At 37.5% G+C, this 25,415-nt stretch overlaps 1 protein-coding gene across 3 annotated transcripts; it reads right to left on the reverse strand.

The window, feature by feature from the left end:
* Nucleotides 1–728: 728 nt before the first annotated feature.
* Nucleotides 729–25,251, reverse strand: LOC145516658 (prolactin). Of its 3 annotated transcripts, XM_081518057.1 has the most exons (7): nt 25,210–25,251; nt 18,687–18,749; nt 9,574–9,705; nt 6,262–6,443; nt 3,922–4,029; nt 1,694–1,873; nt 729–1,064 (listed from the first exon to the last, which is right to left on the reverse strand). In XM_081518057.1, the coding sequence occupies exons 3-7, from the start codon at nt 9,614–9,616 to the stop codon at nt 873–875; spliced, it is 705 nt and encodes a 234-aa protein (XP_081374183.1). In that variant the 5' UTR covers nt 9,617–9,705; nt 18,687–18,749; nt 25,210–25,251; the 3' UTR covers nt 729–872. The 3 variants fall into 3 exon arrangements, with proteins under 3 accessions (XP_081374183.1, XP_081374185.1, XP_081374184.1); XM_081518059.1 differs by lacking the exons at nt 9,574–9,705; nt 18,687–18,749; nt 25,210–25,251 and adding an exon at nt 9,184–9,211; XM_081518058.1 differs by lacking the exons at nt 9,574–9,705; nt 18,687–18,749; nt 25,210–25,251 and adding an exon at nt 9,184–9,211 and having other exon boundaries at nt 6,262–6,446.
* Nucleotides 25,252–25,415: the final 164 nt, after the last annotated feature.

A 25,415-nucleotide genomic window follows, 5' to 3' on the forward strand; every position in this document is an offset into this window, starting at 1 on the left:
TGGAGGAGGATGGAGCCAGTTCATGTTTGTGTCTGCTATGGTCCCAACCTTTGTGTCCCCCAGAAATTTCATATGTTGGGATCCTGACTCCCATGGTGATGGGGTTTCATAGGTGGGACCTTTAGGTGGTGCGGAAGTTATGGAGGTGATGGAGGGAGCCTCCTGGATGAGATGACTGCTTTTATATATAAGAGACACACAGAGTTCTCTAGCCCTTCCCCGACGTGAGGATACCGTAAGAAGTGTGTGACCGGAAGAGGGCCTTGCTTGACCATGCAATGGAAATCCATTTCCATTGTTTTTAAATGTTTTTAAGTCTGTGATATTTTGTTATAGCAGCCCAAAAGGACTAAGACAGCATTATAACAATTTTTAGACAGTTCAGTAAACCTCATGCTCTTTGAATACACTAGTTTCATAGCATTTACATTGTCTGGCATAATTCTGTGAAAGTTGGCTGACTTTCCTAAAAAAATCCTGAAAATTCAGTCTTCTTGGTAGCATGACCAACACAATGAATGATTACCTAATTCTTTGATTCTAATAACTTGACCCAGAATAATTTGCTGTGATTCTAAAGTAAGTTGTTAATGGTCTTTGTAACGTCAGTTTCTGCTATTTGTGACAAATTTTAATCGGAACTTCTTTCTCTCAATTGTAAGGAAGGATTTTTGTTTGATTGTCTATTAAATGAAGATAAGAAACATTGACAAAATTGCCATCTTAGATTTTGACATCTCTAGAGACTGTTTTTATTTAAGATGAACCCCATTAGAGCCAAGCATGCATTAAAAAGCTATAAAGCTCAGAGAAGTTTCCCAGGGGATGGATCATTAAGAACCATCTCAGAAATGGATAGGATGAATGTGGGCTTAGCAGTTGTTGTTGTAGATGATTCTGCAATTCAGGAGCTTAAGGTAAGTGTCAATCTTGCTTGAATCCCTGCGCAGGCAGTGGAGCAGGTTATAAAAAGCAGAATTACGTGCATCTTCATCCTTAGTTTGCAGGGATGGGAGTCCTGACCACACAGGGTAGGGCTCAGTCTCTTTGGCTCCAGGAAGAACCTAAGCATCCAAAAGATAATGAGTTATTATGAGTTTTAGTAGTATTTGCTCGTCTTAGTTCTTTCTAATTATCAAATTAAAAATTGGGGAAGATACATGAAAGTCTCTACACTTGGATTTTGGAGCCAGTTTATCAGATATCTGTTAGTAATTTATCAATAAAAACTAACTAAAAGCAGAACTCAAGTATTAGTTTGGTTTTGACTTTCTCCTTCTTTCTTCTCACTCTCATCCTATGGTTTGAGGAGAACAGAGAAAGAATACAAGCTGAATTTCAGTAGAGGATATCATGGGATAGTTTGAACATTTATCTTGCAAATTGTATTCTCAACTTCTCTTATCCTTGAAAATATTCCAGCCATCTGTACCCAGGAAGAGGCAAGATTTTGGTGGAACTGTGCAATTCAAGTAAGACTATACCTGTCAAAAATTGCTGTGGAATTCTGATTCAGTTACAATAGAATCTATCACTATGAATGAACATGTTCTTGCTTTATGATAGCAGTCTAGAAAAAGAAGGCCTGAATTGTGTTCTTGTACAGTGAGATAGTTCAAAACTCATTCCTCATTACAGAAATCACTACTCTCATTCATGAGAATAGCAAGGAAGCCTTCATTAGGCTGCTCACCTGGCCAAATATCATCTCCATGCCTTCCAGAAGTCGTTTGTTTTCTTCCTCAATCTCTATGGCCCTCGATAGGATAGCATCCGGGGCTCCTTTCATACCCCGCACCTCTGTGACTAGGTGATACAGAGGGTCATTCCAGGAGCGCAGCAACCCAAGAATCAAGCTCATAAGGACTTCATGCTAAACAACCACAGGAAACAATCTCATTAAAATAAGCATAATTCAGTGGATTTTGTAACATGTGGTTTTTGCTCACAGTGACTGACCTAAAAAACTCTTGGTTTTTCCTATAGGTATTGAAAATTTTTTGAAGGTGGTAAAGGTTGCAAAATTATAAAATGTAAGCTATTGGTTTATACATTGCTGAAATACTTAAAAATCTGGCTTATTTTAGTAACCAATGTTTCTGATTAGTTCTAATTTATAACATAAAGAATTTTCTTTTTCCCTCTGAAATTCTACCATCCACTCAGTGAGTTCTTTTATATTGGAATGCTTTGCTTATCTGGGGAGAGAAATCTAAGTATTTTGTTGGAACTCAGTATGTGCCTGGAGTACCTGACCCAGGAAAGAAGGAATCCACCTGTGCCCACCTCAGTTTTACCCAATGATTCATTTATATTAACGAATTGAAGTATTCATTAATATATTTTTAGTTTTTGATTGGTAGTTCCTTTTATGATATTAGAACAAAGAGGCAATAAAGAAGATATGACATTCCTAACCACACTTTCCTCAATCCATCCCAACATCAGCCCCCATGCAGCTATCAGAGCAGTCTATTTTGTTGACATATGTAAGGGGAGAAAATGGCACAGTGTTGTCTTTATTAACAGCATCAGTGAGATTCACAATGGAGGATTTTGCCCCCTAGTTCACTACTACCAGGACTGGACATGAAACTCCCAGGGGCTGAGCATCTCTAATTAAAATTCTTGCTTTCTTGATGGCCATGAACTACATTAATGGTACAGGAAATGAACAGCAGAGAAGAATCAAATAGACATTGCAATAGAAACATGATGGAAAGTGAGAGTAAGGAGCTGAAATGAAATTCAGACTCTAGGGTGAGTGTCAGCATAGTTTTCCTGGGGGTGTTGTAGCTTAAAGATGAAGACTGAGAGCTCTGAGTTGGATGAAACCCAGACTCACTGCTTACTACCTATGTGACTGGTGCAAATTCCACAATTTTTCTGAGTCTTGGTTTCTGTATTTCAAGAAGTGTAATAACAGTCACTGTGCTACAGGAATTTTCGTGAGGATTAAACATAGTAATGAAAACAAAGCACTTTGTAAATTGTATGGCAATGTAATAGCGCTCAATAAATTTTAAATTTATTTTAAACTCATTTTAAAAAGTCCTCCTCCTTGTTCTTCTTGACCTTCTTCCTTCATTTTATCATGCTTGTTATTAAGGAGATTAGCAGATGAAAAAAATGCTGGTATCACTAACAAAGTTGTAGCAAGAGAACAGATTGTACTTAAGGGGAGATGCATGTGGAAATATTTTAAATAATGTTAGCACTGTGGTTAGCTCAGGGAATCAGAAAGGAGCAATTATAATAAAAATTTGGAGCTGGGATACATGATTAAGGCTTATCAGTAGACGGTATGGTCATCAGAACAGAAGCAATCATCACAGCCATGAGAAGCAAAACATAATACTTTTTAGGACCCATTTTGGGGGGAGATTTGTAATTAAAAATAAGAGGTGATAGAGGAGTCAGTCAAGAATGAGGTAGGTGTCAGAGAAGTAGAAGAATCAGGTGAGCCTTGAAAGGCAGAATTGGTGGCTCAAGTCATGCAGTGTAGGAGTGACTCCCATGTAGGAGTCACTAGTAACAGGGATTACTCAAAACTGGGGTTGTGTTTCTTACATATTCATGAATTTTTTAAATCTATATTTTATACATGGACGTTCCATTTATTTCATGTTTTCATACAGTATAATGGCTGCAGCCCTGGATCTAATGCATTGGTTGAACCTATGTTGTCTGCATAGACAATTTATAGATCTGTTATTTATTTTGCTGCTACAGATCTTTATAGTCATCCGTTGATTTTACTCATATTTCATCAACTACATAATGTAATTCCTCTTTGATTATTTACTGTTTCTCCACCTTTCTCTGCATGTCTAGTTACCATTACCTCTAATAACCTGAAGCCTGGTAACACCAGTGCACTGTCTCACTTGTTCTGGTGAAAACCCGGATAAAAAGACTCACGTGGGTCTGTTGGGCTTGTTCTTTGTCTTCAGGGGTAGGAAGGGAGGAGGTATGGCAGCTGTTGAGGGCCATAGTAATGAACCCTTTGCCCTGGGCATACCGTTTATCCTGGAAGCGATCAAGCAAATTCAATTCGTTAGGGTTGTTTGGGCATTCAATAAATGAACCTTTAGCAGAATATTAACACATATGATAGATGAATAATTTTTTTAATGAGAGTCACATAAAAATTGACAGTAATTCTTTTTCCTACTTTTTCTTTCCATTATCTCTGAAAACAGTTGCTTTTCATCTAAATTCCAACCTCTTTCCTTCTTTTTTTCCCCTTGTTTCATTTCATCCTTCCCATAGTTACTATTTGGATAGCAAACACTAAAAATAACCCAAATATGAAATATTAACTGCTTTGTTAAGTATCATTTTTTTTTAGTATTTGAACCAAATATAGTGCATATGTATGATACCTATATAGACATTTAATCTCTTGTTTACTTTGGGTTGGAACCAATACACTCCCTTAAAAGAAGATATATAATTATAACTTTTCTTTGACTAATCTGAATACACAAACCTATAGCTTAGTGTGCATCACAGATGCAGAATACAATGTCATTGATGATGAGAAAGTGGTAAGTCAGAAAAACATGGCGTAAAATTTTTGGAAATAGTAAGCAATGGACTGAGAAGGAGAGTAGAGATAACTAGCTGACACACTGATAGAGAAAACCTAACCTTTAGCCAAAGTTGTGAACATTTAAAGAGATTACTTCGAAGATCTGGAAAAACGATGACAGTCAAAAATGGAAGATGAAAGGAAAACTAGTGAATAAAAAGAACTATATGAATTTAATAGAAACACTGAGCACCATTTTTTATCAGCAGTCTGCTCTACTGTGGCCTCCTTGATTGATATAAAAGAGTATACAACTTTCAAAGTAATTTCATGAGAAAGAGAATAATTTTGTTTCCAATTATAAACCAACCATTCTATTGTAGTTCTAAACCCATATATTGCACATCTTAGAACAGTAATTTGTAGCATTTAAAAAACTATCATTATTTGTTTTCATTACAGGAATTCAGCTCTGTCTAATATGTTCTATCCACCCAGTTCACTGAAGTGCAGTTCCCATTTATTGGCTATTTACTGTGTCCTGGGTGAAGAATGCCCAGAAGGACACTGAAGGACCAGAAAATCAAGATGCTTCTTTTTCCCAGCCCCACCTAAGAGTGCTTTATGTCAGGTACTGCTATGAACTGAATGTGTCTCTCCTAAATTCACGTGTTGAAGCAAAAACCTCCAAAGTACTGTGTTTGGAAAAGGGCCTTTATGAAGACTGTGTGCAAGCTATGTCACTTCAGTTGTGTACCACTATTTGCAACCCTGTGGACTGTAGCCCTCTAGGTTCCTCTGTCCATGGAGAGTCTCCAGGCAAGAATACTGGAGTGGGTTGTCATGCCCTCCTCCAGGGGATCTTCCTGAGCCTGCATCTTTTATGTCTCCTGCATTGGCAAGCGGGTTCTTCCCTACTAGTGCCACCTAGGAAGCCCTTATGAAGATTGAAAGTGAAAGTGAAAATCGCTCATTTGTGTCCCACTCTTTGCAAGTCCATGGACTGTATAGTCCACGGAATTCTCCAGGTCAGAATACTGGAGTGGGTAGCCTTTCCTACTCCTGGGTTTCCCAACCCAGGGATCTAACCCAGATCTCCCACATTGCAGGTGGATTCTTTACCAGCTGAGCCACCAGGGAAGCCCAGAAGATTGTAAAGATTAATTAAAGTTAAATGAGCACGTAGGGTGGAACACTGATCCAATATGTTTAGAGTCTTTATGAAGAGAAACACCAGAGAGTTTTCTCTTCTGTCTCTGTGCCTTTCTTCCATTTCTCTCCCCTGCCCCCCACCCTGTGAGGACACAGGGAGAAGCCAAGCTGGGAAGACAGAGCCCTTACCAGAAACTGACCTTGCTGGCACCCTGATCCAGGACCTCCAGCCCCCAGAACTGTGAGGAGATAAACTTCTTAGGTTTAATCCACTGAGTCTATGGTATTCTGCTATGAGAGTCCAAGCTGACAAATACAGGTGCTTTAAATTTATTTTGAAAATTTAAAAAATAAAAGGAAATTGAAATAGATATTTCATGCTTTAAGAATCTTTGAGATTTCATGAAACTGATCTTTTATTCAGGTACCACATCTTATGAGCTAATGTCTTGTTTGACCTAGAAAGTGCATTCTTTGAAGTTTGGCTGATGCAGCCTTCTTGTTTAAAGGATAGTATAGCCCAGTCACTTACGCAAAGGTTTCTTCTGGAAATAAGCAAGAAATACAATACTTACAAATTCATTGAACATTTCCGAGGAGAGGTTATGGATGTAGTGGGACACCATGACTGCCCGTTCAAATAGGTCTTGAAGGGACACCTGGCAGTTGCCAGCCCCACTGGGACAGATGGGTGTGGAGACCACACCCTGGCACAAGAGTAGATTTGACACCAGCAGCAGCAGGAGCAGGCGGGACCCTGCTTAAATAAAAACATGAGCCACTCTGAGATGATGTATTAGCCCGAGGTTAACAAAAGCCATCCTGTCCAGGGAAGCCTCATCTCTCCCTGTTGTCCTGAGCAGGATTTGGTGCTGTAGCAGCTGGGGTGGGGAAGAAGCAACACTTCCACTGTGTAGATTTAGATGGATGATGATATTTGCACAGATATATAGTTGCAGAAGTAGGTTACTCCCTGCATTTTTGTATTGCTCCCAGAAGTGCTCCTGTGTTTTGCAACCATTTGGAATTTAAATTAATGTGAGTCAGAGTGCTTAGGTCATTCTCCTGCGATAGTTTAATGTCTTGGGACTCTCTGCAGATTCTCAGCAGCTTGTAGGAGTTTGTAATTTTTTCACTGTATACTGACTAATGCTTGCATTTTTTACACTGAAATGACAAGGACAGTACCGTTGATCTGTGTGGTTTACCATCACAGTGGGTAAGAAGAAACACATGACTACCTGAACCCTACTATTGAGTACAAAGAGAATTCTAAGAGAAAAAGGATATTGCATCTTGGATCTGCTAATTCAACTTAATAACCCCATCCATTTCCTTGATACTTTGCCAAAAGCTTTTAAAAATGTGTAAAATTTGTGTTTCACGATAATCCTCTGAGATAGCCTTGGCCTTCACTGTTATTGTTGTTGTGCGTAGCTAAGTCCAGTCTCTTTATCACCCCGTAGACTGCAGCACCCTAGGCTCCCCTGTCATTCCCTATATTCTGGAGTTTGCTCAAATTCATGTCTGTTGAGTCAGTGATGCTACTTAACCATCTCATCCTCTCCCGCCCACTTCTTGTATTGCCTTCAATCTTTCACAGCATCAGGGCTCTTTCCAATCATCTCCATTATGATCATAAAATTATATTGATAAACAATGAGTTAGGGCAAGTGATTTTCCCCCAAGTCCCATGACTAGCAGATAGAGGTGACTGGGGGGCCACACTGTCATCTTTTCACTTCCTCATGTCACAACACACAGGCATGTGGGCTCTTGGTTTGCATGTGTGTAATAAGGACCACATCAGTAGCTGCGATGACCCCGTGCTTGCAGCAGTCATTGCCATTACTAGTAGAGAAAAATATTTTGTCTTTGCATGACAGCAGTGACCCTAGAAAGTTGATTTTATCCACTTGTTCTGCTCTGTCTATAAAACATTCATTTTTAAAGTCCTTTACAATTAGCAGAGACAACGTAGAGCCAATTTACTATCTCAGCAGGTGGACTGATATGAACCACTAACATATCAATAACTTACAGTTTCAAAAGGAAAAAAGCAATGATTAAAATCGTGTTTAAGTTCAAACTGCTCCAAATAAAATAAAGAATGTAAAAATGTGTTTATCAAAAAACTCCTTTCCTCTGGAATCTTGAATAAATGTAATTGGAAGTGTCCAAGACAAAACGGGGCAAGGGCTAAAGATTTAGGGTGAAAAAATACCTACCCCTCAACACCTGAAAATATCTAAAAGACTATTTAGTATAGAATGTAGTATAGAATGAACCACCTTTTAGTTGCAAAATACAAATATCCATATTGTGAGATAATTCATATAACAGTCTTTTAATTTTTCAAAGACATATTTCCAAAGAGTTTATTTTAGGTACTTTACTGTCATGTAACACAGTTGATTAAATGTTTTATCTACAAGTATAAATAAAAAGTACTTTACAGATAGAGAAATTGGAATATTGGTTCCAGGAAATTCATAACTGGACAGATATTCTTTAACTCTGACTACATTTATCTGTACCTTCATCATCTGAAGGATTTTTTTCCACAGCCTAAGATGAGATAAAAAAGAAATGTTTTTGTTGTTTCATAAAATAAATTTTGTAATTAATTTCTTTGCCTTACAATTTCTTTTGTTAAATTAATTTTTATTGGAATATAATTGCTTTAGAATATTATGCTAGTTTCTGCTGTACAGCAAAGTGAATTAGCTATACGTATACATATATACCCTCTTTCTTGGATTTCCTTCCCATTTAGGTCACCAGAGAGCACTGAGTAGATTTGTCCATGCTATACAGTAAGTTCTCATTAGTTAACTGCAATTTCTTTTTCTTGCGAATGTCAACCAAGAAAGTAAAGGCGATTATTACTAGCTTGTTTTTTCTTCTAAGATATCATTTGGCTTAAACCCAACAAAGTATTGCAGGAGACAACTCTGCTGTTACTGTCTATATTATAGCTTCAGAGTTAAAAGTTTCATCAGACTGACTCATCTTAGCCACACCACATAAGAATCCTGGTAACTAGAAAATGTTTGTTTCTACCTTCTGGAGTTGTGATGAATTGGACTCAGAGACACTTTTGGTCTTATTCCGGTCCAAGGTTTCTCAACTTTGACATGATTGGCACCCTGAGCTGGATAAGTACTTGTTCTGGGGGCTAACTTGTGCACTGTAGTATGTTTAGCAACATCTCTGATCTCTGCCCCCTGGGTACCAGTAGCACCCTTGCCCCATATTAAGACAACCAAAACCATCTCCAGACATTAACCAAATGTCTCTGGAAGACATTCCTCCATTCAAGAACCCCTGTCCTATTGTGCTCCTATACAACTGACTTCTAGAGCAGGATTAGCTAGTTCTTTTAAACTCTGTAATCCTGAAACCTCCGGCTAAGAGAATGTTTCCTCAAATTTCAAATTAATACCCCCATTGGAGCGTCGATAAAACCCAACAACTCCGCGAGCTGCTGTACATACCTTTCTGCGACGAACCTTTGCTGTCCATGGTGGTGATGATTTCAAGAGACACACTTCACCAGGAAGCTCTTGTCCTATAGCTTTCTCTTCCCCAGATACTGGCTTTATAAGGCTTTGACATCTTCATGAATATATTTAATCAGGCATTCCCTTCCCTTTGCCAGTCATCTATTTCCGTCATTGAGATTACGCCCATAATTTCAAACATTGAATGGTATTCTATTTCTTATTCATATTCAGGAAGACATACTGACCAGAAATGAACATCTAGGAAGGATTTTGATTAATTAGACCAAAAGGAAATGAGAGAGATAATGATGGTGAGATCTGGAGACTAGTTTGGGTTAGAGGACCTATAAAATTATAGCAGTCATTTATTGTAACATTTACCTTTATTTCTCTGCAGTTTCTTGAATATAGCATTATCTTTCATTTAGGTGTCTCATGTATTATCAAAGAGCATTTTTTTCTCATTCGAAATTGCTGGCTGAAGTCAAGATTTCAAAATTTCCACACTGAATACTAAGAAATATAGAATAAGGATGAGTAAGTAAGATTTTCATTTCCTGTTATACTCTCAATACATTTTCCTCATTTTTTCTTGATTTTTACACATTCTGTTTTGTCCTTTCTAAAAGGATATATCTCTATGGTAAAATGTGCATTTTCATGTAAATCTTTTTATTTTAACATGTATGTAAAGCTATGTTTTTCATCCCCAGTTTACAGATTGAGAAACAGTGGGGTGGCGAGTTTAAATGTCAATGATATAGAAGAAGTAATTAGTCAAGTTAGATGCTGAAAGGTTTATCACTTCAAGAGGAATCAGGAGGGATGTGAAGAGGGCTGGAAAATGAATCCTCTAACATACGTTGCCCTCTCTTCTACAATGAACAAAAACGTTACCCCTAACTTTAGGGAGTTCATACTGGGGAAGTGACACAGTGGTTTTCAAGGGCAAACACACACACACACACACACACACACACACACACACAAATCCTGGTAAATGATGCAGTAAAACAAAATTCCAAACAGTCATGTTCACTTTTCTTAAGGGTAAGGTTACACAAACTGTTATTAACTTACGATAGCTTTAATTCTCTGACCTCAAGCCACTCTAGGGCCAAGGTGACAAAAATTCATCTTTCATGGGTTCAAAAGTTCCACTTGCCTTTTAGAGATTTCCTGAATGAAATGACTGTAATGAATATAAACCAAGTTGTTGATGACTTTCTTTAATTTTTAAGTTCATGCATCTCAAGCAGCCTGTGACCTTTAGTTTCAATTTTACCAAATGTTTCTCAGAGTAAATTGACAAGTGAGTTGTATTAAGAAAATAATCTCTTTTTATTGCATTCATGTTTTCTATAGTTCCTCCTGCTGTATTTATGCTTTAGTAATTATCTAAGCGCTCTTATGGGGACTTAGAAATCTTAGCAAAGACTAATGTCACTTAAAAAATATCCTAACTGCCTTAGCTTAAGCAATACTGATTTTGCATCAAATGAATCAAGTATGATGCTATATAGACTCTATCAACTTAAAGCTGGGTCAAAATTCCATACTCTCATGCTTGTATCTGTTTTGCCCCAGACAGTGAAAGTCTGACTTGTTGAGAGCAGTGCCATTTGTTAAGAAATTAATGCTGCCCCAATTTCCCCTCCTCTCCTGGAAACTTCGGAGAAGGCAATGGCACCTCACTCCAGTACTCTTGACTGGGAAACCCCATGGATGGAGGAGTCTGGTAGGCTGCAGCCCATGGGGTTGCAAAGAGTCAGACAATGACTGAGCGACCTCACTTTCACTTTTCACTTTCATACACTGGAGAAGGAAATGGCAACCCACCCCAATATGCTTGCCTGGAGAATCCCAGAGACGAAGGAGCCTGGTGGGCTGCCGTCTATGGTGTCACACAGAGTTGGACACGACTGAAGCGACTTAGCAGCAGCCTGGAAACTTAATAATAGGAAAATCTGCCCTATGAATTGACAACTTAACCTTAAATTTTAAAGGTGCTGCACCTTTCGTAGATAGCCAGCAAAAAACTAATTTAAAAAGCCTAAGTTGTTTATTCAGTGGAGGCCAACTGATCTATTTGATTCCAAAGAGGTCCATGTTTCTCTGTAAAATTTCTTGTGTGCTTTCTTGCTGATTCACAGCCCTATATTTCCTGTTAAAGGGATACTGCCATAGCTAAATAATGCAAATTGCTGCTGCTGCTAAGTCGCTTCAGTCGTGTCTGACTCCTAGCAACCCCATGGACTGCAGCCTACCAGGCTCCTCTGTCCATGGGATTTTCCAGGCAAGAGTACTGGAGTGGGTTGAAATAATGCAAAAGGCATATTTTATATAAAAAGTCATAACTGTCTTATCTTTCTTTCTCATATGTCACTGCCTATCCACCTGAATTTTTGTATGTGCTCTTTTGCAGATCTTCCTCTTTATCAAAACTTGCTGTTACATTAGAGCAATCAAGAAGTTCACTAAGAATGGACTTGTCTGTTTCTATTGACAAATATTCATTCATTGCCATTTTTGGGCTGAAAGTTTAGGATTAAACTTGATGATTGATTTCTGTCAAGTAGCTGAATAAATAGCTCAAATGATGTTCAATTTTCCATGATATTTTTAGTTCCTAAAACTAACATATATATTTGCCATCCTTTCTAAAACCCTCTAATACTAAGTAACATCAGGTTGGATTTCATCCCTAATTAGAAACGGAGCTTATATGCTCTTTATATTTTCTTTTGTTTATCTATTTTTAAGATTGGAATAATATTTTTTTCTCTCTTCCTTAATGACGCAGAAATAAATACTTCACATACTTGAAAGTTGTCTGGATATAGTAATATATATAGTAATATATCGGAGAAGGCAATGGCACCCCACTCCAGTACTCTTGCCTGGAAAATCCCATGGACGGAGGAGCCTGGTAGGCTACAGTCCATGGGTTCGCTAAGAGTCGGACACGACTGAGCAACTTAACTTTCACTTTTCACTTTCATGCATTGGAGAAGGAAATGGCAACCCACTCCAGTATTCTTGCCTCGAGAATCCCAGGGACTGCGGAGCCTGGTGGGCTGCTGTCTGTGGGGTCGCACAGAGTCGGACACGACTGACGCGACTTAGCAGCAGTAATAATATATATTATTATTTTTGATTGAAGTACAGTTGACTTATAAAATTAGTTTCAGATATATAATATGCTATGCTATGCTATGCTATGCTAAGTCGCTTCAGTCGTGTCCGACTCTGTGCGACCCCATAGACGGCAGCTCACCAGGCTCCGCCATCCCTAGGATTCTCCAGGCAAGAATACTGGAGTGGGTTGCCATTTCTTTCTCCAGTGCATGAAAGGGAAAAGTGAAAGTGAAGTCGCTCAGTCGTGTCCGACTCTTAGCGAACCCATGGACTGTAGCCTACCAGGCTCCTCCGTCCATGGGATTTTCCAGGCAAGAGTACTGGAGTGGGGTGCCATTGCCTTCTCCGATATAATATAGCAATTAGATATTTTTAAGCTATGATCAATACAAAGTTATTACAGTATTATTGGCTATATTCCCTGTTCTGTATATTACATCTATGTGACTTATTTATTTTATAACTGAAATAAATAATATTTGGAGCTTGTACCCCCAAGTCCCCTTCACCTGTTTTGCTCATATCCCCACACCCTCCCCTCTGGCAATCACTAATCATTTTTTCTGTGTCTGTGACTTTGTTTTTGTTTTGCTATATTTGTTCTATATGTTTTCACTTATATGTGGAGTGACGGTCTTTAATTTGGAAATGACTACAGGCATAGTGTTACGGATTGAAAAATTTCAAAAGATCAGATAAGAAGTTGAATCTGGGATATGTTGATTGTAGTGCGTTAGCAAGCTAAATGACACACCCACCAATGCCATGAGTTCTGAGGCCAACCACAAAAGGTCAAAAGTGGACAGTGGCCCAATTCCTGGAAATCTGCCCCTCTCCAAAATAGTTGGAATAATACTCCCACTCTTTAGCCTATGAAATTACCCAGACCATAAAAACTAACCAGCCCATATTTCAGGGCCTCTGAACTTGCCGGGAGAAATATCAATAACCTCAGATATGCGAATGACACCACCCTTATGGCAGAGAGTGAAGAAGAACTAAAGAGCCTCTTGATGAAGGTGAAGGAGGAGAGTGAAAAAGTTGGCTTAAAGCTCAACGTTCAGAAAACTAAGATCATGGCTTCAGGTCCCATCACTCCATGGGAAATAGATGGGGAAACAGTGTCAGACTTTACTTTTTTGGGCTCCAGAATCACTGCTGATGGTGACTGCAGCCATGAAATTAAAAGACGCTTACTCCTTGGAAGGAAGGTTATGGCCAACCTAGATAGCATGTTTAAAAGCAGAGACATTACTTTGCCAACAAAAGTCCGTCTAGTCAAGGCTATGGTTTTTCCAGTGGTCATGTATGGATGTGAGAGTTGGACGGTGAAGAAAGCTGAGCGCCGCAGAATTGATGCTTTTGAACTGTGGTGTTGGAGAAGACTCTTGAGAGTTTCTTGGACTGCAAGGAGATCCAATCAATCCATCCTAAAAGAGATCAATCCTGGGTGTTCATTGGAAGGTCTGATGTTGAAGCTGAAGCTCCAATACTTTGGCCACCTCATGCGAAGGGTTGACTCATTGGAAAAGACCCTAATGCTGGGTAGGATTGGGGGCGGGAGGAGAAGGGGACGACAGAGGATGAGATGGTTGGATGGCATTACCGACTCGATGAACATGGGTTTGGGTAGACTCCGGGAGTTGGTGATGGACAGAGAGGCCTGGCGTGCTGCAATTCATGGGGTCGCAGAGAGTCAGACACGACTGAGTGACTGAACTGAACTGAACTGAACTTTTGAGGGGGCTTCTCAGGTGGTGCTTGTGGTAAAGAACCCATCTACCAACACAGAGACATAGAGATGTGGGCTTCATCATGAATCGGTAAGATTCCCTGGAGTAGGAATTGGCAACCTGCTCCAGTATTCTTGCCTGGAATGTTCCATGGATAGAGGAGCCTGGCTGGTTACAGTCCTTGCAGCTGCAAAGAATCAGGCATGACTGAGCAACTGATCACATAACACAGCACCTTTTGAGATGGCCCACTATGTTGAGTGTGCTTCTCTCTAAATAAATCCATTTCTCCTCTTAAGAAAATCAGATAGGATATGTGTTGTTTTTGTTTGTTTGGGTTTTCTGTTTTGTTTTGTTTTCAGTTATCCATATACATATATCCATTCTTTCTTAGATTCCTTTCCCACATAGGCTATCACAGTGTATTGAGTAGAGTTGCTTGCATTATTTTTGATATAAAATATCAGAAAATGTAAAGAGTACATTGGAGAAAAGATGGATCATAATGGGGCTTTCTTGAATTACATTGTTTCCAGGATAAACAAAAGCAGTGATTTGATTACATTCTGTTATTTACATTAACTTCATTTGTATTAAGACATATGTTTTTTCCCCATAAGCTCAATGCTTGTCTCTTTACTAGGGCTTTGCAAATCATCAGCTTCTCTAAATAACTCCAGAACACAAGTTTTTGATTTGTCAACAGTGTCTTGAGGGCATTTGTTCCTTAAATAAGAAAGCAATACTGGAAGCATTTGGAAAAGGAAATTTCCCCTGTAATTCCATGTTTCTTTTTCTTCTTTTCACTTAAAGGATATTCATATCCTCTGATCTAGATCCATGAGTTATGTTAGCTTATTCTATGAGTTTCTTATCATACAGGTGTTTTGAATCATCTATACCTTTGGACAAGTTTTAATGCCTAATATAAAATAATGCCAGATCCAAGGAAAATGTGCCTAGAGATTTCATAGATTCTCTCCTTGAGATTTCATTTTTTCAAGTAAAAGCATCAAATATTTGGCTGTATGCTAATGTTATGTGGGGCAGATTATTACCTTGCAAAAGATTCTTCATATTTAGATATTGTTGTGTATATTCCTTGTCTATGGCCAAGTGGATCTGAAGCATACATACTTCAAGCGAGAGACAGAGGGAAAAGGAGAGATCGTCTAATAGGTAACGGGAGTCAGGCATGTCTTCTTCCAGGGATAATTTTAAATTTTATCATTAGCCTGAGTACCATCAAACAGAACAGGAAGCTATAGAGGTAGACCAGGGTCCTTGAGGCTCCCTAATCTGATATGTTTCATTTCTTTAATCATTCCATTGTGGTGAGAGAGTAGGAGTCCCTAAGATGAGGCGGAAACATTAAAGGGAAGTCAAGGTGCTTGGAAACTCAGGGTAACATATCTGTGCCGATCTCAAGAGAAGTATTTTGATATTGTAATAACTCACAGAGCCATATATGTGTTGATGAGCTATCTCTCCTGTCTTTTTTCACTGTTCATCCTTTCCAACATATAGAAAGAATTCAGACTGGGAAATAGCGTTGGTTCTCCACAGGAAATAATGTCCTCCAGTTCTAGTCTGCATTCCCATCATCCTTCATTACATTTTTCTATTAAAATTTGTTTACAATATCTTAGCTTTGACATGTCCATTCATCTTTCTTTTCTTATTTATTCATCAAATGCAACATGTCTTACTAGTGTAATACAGGTTTTGATATTTAGTGATTAACTAAAGTGACAATTGTTTGCAAAACCCTTTTTATCATTTGGGGTTGAAATATAAATAAGAATGAATTCCTTGATGGAATGCTCTATTGATCAAAAGAAATACATATACATATATATAAACACACACGTGTGTATGTATATATTTATTTATACACATGTATTTATATAACAATGTAAAGCATGTCTACCTATATAGACATACTTTGTACTCACTTGCAAACTTCCTCTTTCGACAACACAAGAGATGACTCTACACACGGACATCACCAGATAGTCAATATGAAATCAGATTGATTATATTCTTTGCAACCAAAGATGGAGAAGCTCAATATGATCAGAAAAAAACAAGACCAGGAGCTGACACTGGCTCAGGTCATGAGCTCTTTATTGCAAAATTCAGAGTTTCAAAGAACATAGGGAAAACCACTAGGCCATTCAGATATAACCTAAATCAAATCCCTTATGATTATACAGGGGAAATGACAAATAGATTCAAGGCATTAGATCTGATAGACAGAGTGCCTGAAGAACTATGGATGGAGGTTTGTAATATGGTAGAGGAGGCAGTGACCAAAACCAACCCCAAGAAAAAGAAACCCATCTATACACAGCTATGTAAATAGATGGATGATAGGTAGGTATTTACTAGTATATATATTACATATGAGATATGAGAACAGATTATAAAGCCTTTAGTTTCTCATTAAAAAGGAAATATCAAACACACACACACACGTAAAAACACATAGGAACACACAAAATGTATTTTCCATTTAACAAAAGATAGAAAACAAAGGAAACATAAACAACAAAAAATATAGAGACCAGAATAGAATCAAACATCAAATGCATTATGGGATAAGTTTACTCATTAAAGAAAATACGACTCAATTTCTTTAAAAGTAGCAAATCCCAATAGGTGGTATTTCCAAAACAAAATAAGTGATATATCTGAAACAGTTGTTTTCAAAGGACACAGATTTAGGGGTAGATTTTGGCCTCTCCCCCTAGAGGACATTCACCTGTGTCTGAAGACATTTCTGATTGTCATAACTGAAGATGGCAGTGCTCCTGGCATCTACTGGGTAGAGGCCAGAGACACTGCTAAATATCCCACAACACACCACAAAGCCCCCAAAGCAAAACGGAATGCCATCCAAAATGTCGGTAGCTCCAATGATGAGAAACCTAATGTTGAGATCTAAAATGAAGTAGATAAGTGAAGTACAAAAAACCACATCAAGAAAATTATTTAAAATTGTTGGGTAGCATTTCCTGTGCTATATAGTAGGTCTTTGTTGGTTATCTGTTTTAAATATAGATGTATATACATGGGAATCCCAAACTCCTTATTCTTTTATCATACCCTGATAATTCTTTATATTACACTTCTGTTTAATACACAAAAAATAAAATGGAAAAAATTTGCTGGAGTTGTAAATTTACTAATGGTAGTCATTTAGTCCCTAAGTCATGTCGGACTCATTGTGACCCCAAGGACTGAGGACCACCAGGCTCCTCTGTCCATGGGATTTCCCAAGCCAGAATACTGAGTGGGTTGCCATTTCCTTCTCCAGGGGAACTTCCCAACCCATGGATCGAACCCAGGTCTCCTACATTGCTGGCAATTTCCTGTTTTGCAGGTGGATTCGTTACTGAATAAGCCACCAGGGAAGCCCTTAGGCAAGTTTAAATGTAAAGCAAAAATTGTTAACACAAAGGACCATGTGATCTTGTTGTGGACAATCTATACTGGAGACAAAGCTATCAACGGTCTTTGTGCATTTAATAATAGGATCCAAAATATAAAACATATACTAAGAAAACGCAAAGGGAAATTAATAAAGACATAAGAGTAGTAGTAGATATGTGTGTATGTATTTCAAACACCTATGAAACATCTATGATAAATGACATTATACTTGACTGTAATGAAAATGTAGCAATTTTCTAAAAGAACATGGTCAATAAGAATATAGAAGTAGCTCAGTTTGTTTTGGAGAAAGAAATGGCAACCCACTGCAGTATTCTTGCCTGGAAAATCCCATGGACAGAAGAGCCTGGTGGGCTACAGTCCATAGCATCACAAAGAGTCAGACATGACTGAAGCAACTTAGCACATTTTGTTTTATTTGGTTTTCCCTTACTAGCCACCAGTGATTTTTTTCTTTTAATTGATGAATCTAAATAACTCCCTGAGTCCTTTGAAATGTCAAACACTTTTTTTTGGCATTCAACACTGCCAGTGGCATTCACATTCATGTCATGACTTTGTCACATCCATGAAAATGATCCAAACTCTCTCTTTCCCTGACTCTCTTCTGAGCTGCCATCAACTTGTTAGACATTTCAACCTATACATCTTCAACCAAGATATGATGAATTATTTTTAAAAAATCTGTTAACTACCCATCTTTTCTCTTAAATATGTTCTCAGTCACCTACACTTGATGTCTCAGGGCTGGGTTTGTCTCCTTTTCTTCTGTCTCTCTTGACTCACACTCAACCAGTTGGTGTGTTGCAATTACTCTCTCTCTCTAACATTCATAACATTTTCTTTTCTCCTCTCTCTAGGTTATCTTGACCTGAATATTTATAATAGCTTCTCCTCCATTTTCTCTTGATTATGTCCATTTCAATTTCAATCTGTTTATCCATCAGGAAGACCAATCATCCTGAAGGGCAACTTCTGAACAATCTGTAATTTGTCTAAATCATAGTATTTGAGATCAGAGGACCCATAGAGTCAATCTAACCAATATCTCATTTTACACGTGAAGAAAATGTGTTGAACATATGTAGTTATTGACAGAACTGGCATGGGAACTCTACTTTTTTTTGTCATACCATTAATATTTCTTTTTGCTTCCTATAACCATACCTGTACCCTTTGAACGTATTATGCACATGATGGTGAGTCTTGGTGAGGAGATGCAGATGTGACCTTGAAGGCAAATTGAGAAACGCATTACTTCAAGGGAAAATGCCAGGGTAACTGAGTTCCCAAAGAGAGAGGAGAGAGAAATAGCATGTTGTAAACCCTTTGGAGCCATTAAGGAAACATTGCCACTGCCAAAGAGGATTTGAGAATGATTTTAAATTATATTATAAAACAACACATTTGTTTGAATATGTCTTAATGAGTTATGTAGATAAGGGATGAAAAGCTAGTAATTTTACTTCTTCTTCAAATTAGTCTTTGGTTTGTCTGCCATTTTGGTCTCTAAGAATTCTTTTACTGATTTGAATATTGTATGTGTCATAACATCTTCATTTAGTTTTTACACTTGACAACTCTACATCATTAGTAGAATGAAAGTCAGAGAATTTTTGTAGATTAAAAAAAAATGGTTATACATTGACCACTTGAGAGAAGCAATATTATTATCACCACTATAGGTGATATGGGATTTGAATGTTCTATCTTTTATATGCCATTTTGTATTCATATCTTATAAATTAAATTAATATATGAGAGATAGGGTGTTTCTTCCAGAAAGGGGCATTCATTTCATAAAGAAAGAAGATGAGTATAAGCTATAAGTTTTTTTTTAATAACTGCAGAATAAGAGCTTGACTTTACCTTCAGCTGTACCTAACAAGAATGATAATGTCCATTTGGATAAACAGAAAATCAAGGAGGCATATATTGGATACAGCTATGAAACTGAGGAGGTTTTCAAGTTTGGTTTATATAAAGCTTTCCCATTAAGGTCACATCAAGAATTATGAACACATATTTTATCATTTAAGAACATTTTTTTAAGATAAGCCTATGAAATAAATAGGTCTTTCAAACTTGTGTGTACATAAATGAAGTTTAAAAAATGAAGTAGAATTTATATGATTCAGTTGAAGGCAGGAGAAGAAGAGGACAACGGAGCTTGAGACAGTTGGATGGCATCACCGACTCAATGAACATGAGTTTGAGCAAACTCCAGGAGATGGTGAAGAGCAGGGAAGCTGGTGTGCTGCAGTCCGTGAGGTCACAAAGAGTTGGACAGGACTTAGTGATGGAATAGCAACAATCTAAAGAGAAATTCAATCTCAAATATCCAGACAGAAGGTTTGTTCCTATTATTTTTTCAAACAATCTCAAGAAGTACAGTTGTCCCTCAATATGCCGGGGGCATTGGTCCCAGGACCTTGATGGATATAAGATCCACAGATGCTCAGGCACCTTTATAAAATGGGGTTGTAATAGAATCGGCCCTCCATATGCGCAGGTTCTACATCCCCACATATGGAGGGCTAATGAAATCTATTGTATTTGCTTGCCCAGATCTGTGTCTTATGTGTGTGCAGAAACTTAAAAATTTTTGGTTACACATGAGCAAATCAGATAGTTAAAACAGGTCAATCAAATTGTTTGGTAGGTTTTGTAGATTCTAAGCAACTGTTAGTGAAATTAGTAAAAATTTTTACTTTTCAAGTACCTTGATGACCCAAACAATGATGATTAAAAGAGCGAAGCCGGTTTTTTTAGTGCTCTAAACAGAATTCTATAATATACACACTGATGGGTAGGCTTTATCAGTGTTACCTGAATTTTTTCACTTTAGAAATTCAGTAAGTCATTTTTACTCACTGTATTTAGGGGGTGAGCCACAGATGTGTATGTGTGTCTGTCCTGATACTATTTGGATAACTTTCATAGCCTCACTGTGTACCTCACATGTTACATGCAAAATATATTTTAATTCCTAATCAGTGCTTTAAAGTTTTCCGAAAATATATATTGTTAAAAATTACATGCAACATTTCCATTAGATGATGTTTTCCTAGCAATACAACTCAAAATAAAAATTCCATAAATATACTGCCATTGGAGCTTTGACTCTGCAAAAAAGTCAAGGGTATGAAAGAAGAAATAAGACAGCTTTTGATGGATTTCAAAATTTTACATAACATGTATGTAAAGTAAAAGGTGAAAACTTAGATCTAGATAACATCTTATCATCCAGGCCCCTATCCGCTGATAACCACTGCTTCCTTTAAAGGTTAATTAAATTATAACTGCACACCTGCAGAATATTTGTGTGTTTAAAAAATTCATTAAAAATGGAATATAACTTCCTATTTGGCCAATTCCTTAATGAATATATTTGCATTTAATAATAGCAGCCCACCTTTAGAGTACTCTTGTTCATTTTCTCTGCCTTTATCCTAAGCATCCAGATTTCCTGGGTTAAGACCAAAGGCTTTGTGAAAATGTCATGAGTTTGTCCTCATAAAAAAATAAAAGAAAAACCTCAGAAAGTCTTTTCTTGTAGTTTACTTCAGTGTCATCCCAAGCACAGGAAACTTCATCATCCCAAACATAAACCAAAAAAAAATTTTTGTAATGTAATGAAAGAATTATATATATTCTCCCTTTTGGCTGACACATTTTAGCACAGTATTAAAAAAAATGACATTAAAACTGTTTTACTTTCATTATAAACCCAAATTACAAGTTTACATCTTAAGTCTTATTTTTTGAAAGGGTTATTTCAGAACAAACTTCAAGATTTAGGATGAAAAATATGCTTGTTCCTTGGACAAAATTGTATGTGATTGTTAAGAAGTTATATAAACTTATACGTAAATCATCAAACATGAAAAAGGAGTTTTGAATTAGACTATTGACCACATTTCTGGCTTACCAAGCCTGCACCAATATGATTGTGACAAATGGTTACTTTATTACCAAATTTAAGGACTATGATTTGGTCATGGTTTATGATAGTTCCTGATTGTTGCATGTTTTGTTCACGAAGCGTTACAAGGCAGCAATGGCGAGCAACTTCTAGTTATATCTAGTTCTACTAAGGTATCATGAAATTGTTGTCGATGTGGTTTAGTTGATAAGTTCTGTCTGACTCTTGTTACCCCATGGACTGTTGCCCTCAAGTTCCTCTGTTCACGGGATTTCTCAGGTAAGAATACTGGACAGGGTTGTCATTTCCTTCTATAGGGGATCTTCCCCACTCAGGGATCAAAGCCGTGTCTCCTGCGCTGGCAAGCAGACTCTTTACCCCTGAGCCACCAGAGAAGCCCATTATGAAATTAGATAGGTCAAATAACTCATCTCAAGCAGTAACCTCTCTACACAGGACTAATTTCATGATATATTGAATAATGTTAAGAATATTCTTTGAATCTTTCATAAAAGACAATATAAATAATTCTGATTATCTATTGTTGCAAAAAAAATCACTCCCCCTTCCTCTCGCAATTTAGTGGCTTTCCAACAACTACAATCAGTTTCTTATTTCTGATACTTCTTTCTTATGGTCTTTCATGCAGGTTGAGGGCAAGTGGCAGACAGAGTTGAGGCATCTCAAAAGCTTCTTCACTCAGATATCTGTAGTTAATGTTGGCTGTATGCAGGGACCACAGCTGGGGTATCCAGCAAAACAATTGCTCTTCTAAATGAATTAAGTTCTTGTGTAAACATTCAATTTCACCATGATTTTCCAGTATGTTTTGTAACAAAATGCAGAAATTTACAATAACAATTACTGAGATACCAATGATTTTGTAGTCAAAATATTTGGGAAAAGTTCAATTAAACAAAAGTAAATTGGTTTCACTGCAATAAGACATTTCAGGATCTTTAAGATGTTAATATTAAATGTGAATCTTTTAGAGAGTTATATTATTGCAGAATCTGTCATAAAAATCCCATCATAAAAACATTGAAGAAGGATGAAACATTAGAAAAATGTTTTTAAACAGAGGTCATTTTACCCCCACAGGAACACTTGGCAGTGTCTGGAGACTTTCAGTTGCCACAAATAGGTGTGTGCTGTTGTCATCTAGTGGTAGACTTTGGAGATGCTGCTAAACATCATACAATGCACAGGACAGCCCTCCACAACAAATAATTATCCAGCCCCAAATATCAGTAGTGCCAGAATTTAGAAAGCCTTCTTTAAACTCACCTTATGAGAAGCTAACCTTGGTAAACATTGATTTGTATGATTGAGATGGATTTTTCTGGTCCCATCACTTCATGGCAAATAGATGGGGAAACAGTGGAAACAGTGGCTGACTTTATTTTTCTGGGCTCCAAAATCACTGCAGATGGTGATTGCAGCCATTAAATTAAAAGACACTTACTCCTTGGAAGGAAAGTTATGACCAACCTAGACAGCATATTAAAAAGCAGAGACATTACTTCATCAACAAAGTTCCATCTAGTCAAGGCTATGGTTTTTCCAGTGGTCATGTATGGATGTGAGAGTTGGACTATAAACAAAGCTGAGCACCAAAAAATTGATGCTTTTGAACTGTGGTGTTGGAGAAGACTCTTGAGAGTCCCTTAGACTGCAAGGAGATCCAACCAGTCCATCCTAAAGGAGATCAGTCCTGGGTGTTCATTGGTAGGACTGATGTTGAAGTTGAAACTCCAATACTTTGGCCACCTGATATGAAGAGCTGATTCATTTGAAAAGACCCTGATGCTGGGAAAGATTGAAGGCAGGAGGAGAAGTGGACGACAGAGGATGAGATGGTTGGATAGCATCACCGACTTAATGGACATGGGTTTGGGTGGACTCCAGGAGTTGGTGATGGACCTGCAGGCCTGGCGTCCTGCAGTTCATGGGGTCACAAAGAGTCGGACACAACTGAGAACTGAACTGAAATGAACTAAAGTGATATATTTTTCTAACTCCAAAGAATAGTATGATTGTCTTACTTTCAACTTGACCTTGTGAACAAACAATGTTGCCTGCCTTATCAGTAAACAAAGGATACTGCAGCCACTAAGCCACCAAACCATCCCCAGCGGTGTACCTTGAGGGGACCCAGGATGGGAAAGAACAGGATACTGACTCTAGATAACCAGGGTTCATATCAAAGGAATGATTTCAGTGAGCCCAGACTCTTGCATCTTTCCATACTTTGAAAAGTGTTAAATTCATTAACTTGAGATAACTGGTTTCCTTTCATTAACAGTAATAAAGTTCTAATTACCTGGTCTTTGCAGAAAAGCTCCTACATATCCTGGCTTCTCTCTTACCTCTGCAGAGCAATCCCTCAGAACTATCTGAGAGGCAGCATTTCAGACTTAAGTCCTAAGTTTTATCCACCAAATAAAACATAATTCTCAACTTTTAGGTTGTGTTTTTTTTTCCTGTTGACAAGCTTTACTCAATTTGAGGATGTATTACCCTAGTAACTTAAGTCTACCAAAATAGAGCAAGGTTAAATCTTAAATTATACCTAACATGTTACTGTAATGAACTATATTTGTTATATTTTTACAAACTTTGTTATTATGCTGAAACCTTTATCATTTATTACACATTTTTTCCTGAAATTAGTCAAATTATACTTTCAAATAGCAGCAACTACATACTAACAGTTAACCTTTGAAAAACCAATCAATCATTTCCAAAGAAGTTTTAGGTCTCTGTTCTTCATTTTATCATTCATCATTATTCTTGACATAAATTCCTCTAAAGAGGAATTTGATCTTAGTTCAGTACAACCTGGTTGTGTTCTGGAAATATGATATAATCGTTCAATTGGAAAGTTTGCATTAATCCCATAAACTTCTATCTGATGCAGTTTTTTCAGTTGCTCTTATTTGAGACTTTTTGTCTACAGTTAAACAAATACTATTTAATAATAAATAATATTAAGAGTAAATACTTGATGTTAAAGCAAAGTATTCTAGGATTTAATCTATTTATTGAAATAAAAAGAGGAACTTCCCCAGCAGTCCAGTGGTTAGGACTCCTCCTTTCAATACAGGGGGTGTGAATTCAATCCCTGGTGAGAGAACTAAGGTCCCACATGCTGCAGGGTGTGGCCAAAATTTTAAAAATAATTAAAATTTTAAAGTAATAAAAATTTAGGACCCCAAAAAGTGAGTAAGTTCAAGTGAAACGAGTTAGAATTGAAACTTGCTGAAAGCTCTTTGTGAGTGGATATCACTGCCCTTAAGATGTACTGATATTGAAATATTACAGTAAACATGTGATTACCTGGCCAGTCTCAGACTGTCTTGTCTAGAAAATTCTTACTTTAATATAGATATAAACCTAAAGTTTTGAAAACAAACAAGTCAACAATGATGCCCCAAATGACAATAATAAAGTCCTGTGACATCTCAGCTTTTGTCTTCATCTTTCCAAAGGCTAAGCATGTGGAGAGACTTAGTGAACAAAAATTTTACACTTGAGGCAGCCAAAGCTTCAAGAGCTTGACCAACTTTTCAGTATCAGGTGTCAGGTCAAAAACAGCTCTGTCAATCAATAGTCACTGCTCTTTCCATCAATATATTGTCTTAATTATGGAATTCCTGGAGCACAAGCATGATCTCATTTAGGAGATTTTTATGGAAGTTGTTCATCCTTAGTGTCTCACATTACAAAGTAGAGGGTAAGTATACATCAGATAGGATCACTCACCACTCTTATTTCTTCTTCACCTTTTTCTTGTTCCTTTTTCTCCTAGAAGAAATACATGGTTAGCAGTGAGAGTAAGTCAAGTGAGGTCATAAGGAACTGGTTGATTCACAGGACACATCCCAGGACTGTAGTGGAAATCCCCCAACATTGTAATTTGGTAAGGCAAAGGTATCTGGCTCAGACTTTTATAATTGGCTGTATCCAGC

Source organism: Giraffa tippelskirchi, chromosome 8, assembly GCF_054371585.1.
Source record: "Giraffa tippelskirchi isolate mGirTip1 chromosome 8, T2T-mGirTip1v1.2.pri, whole genome shotgun sequence".
NCBI classification, from domain to species: domain Eukaryota; kingdom Metazoa; phylum Chordata; class Mammalia; order Artiodactyla; family Giraffidae; genus Giraffa; species Giraffa tippelskirchi.

Coding starts and splice junctions, on each gene's coding strand:
- LOC145516658 (XM_081518057.1), bottom strand. CDS start 9,616: ATGAAAGATAATGCTATATTCAAGAAACTGCAGAGAAATAAAG. Junction 4,030..6,261: donor CGGAAATGTTCAATGAATTT/GTAAGTATTGTA, acceptor GATCGCTTCCAG/GATAAACGGTATGCCCAGGG. Junction 1,874..3,921: donor AACAAGCCCAACAGACCCAC/GTGAGTCTTTTT, acceptor GTGGTTGTTTAG/CATGAAGTCCTTATGAGCTT.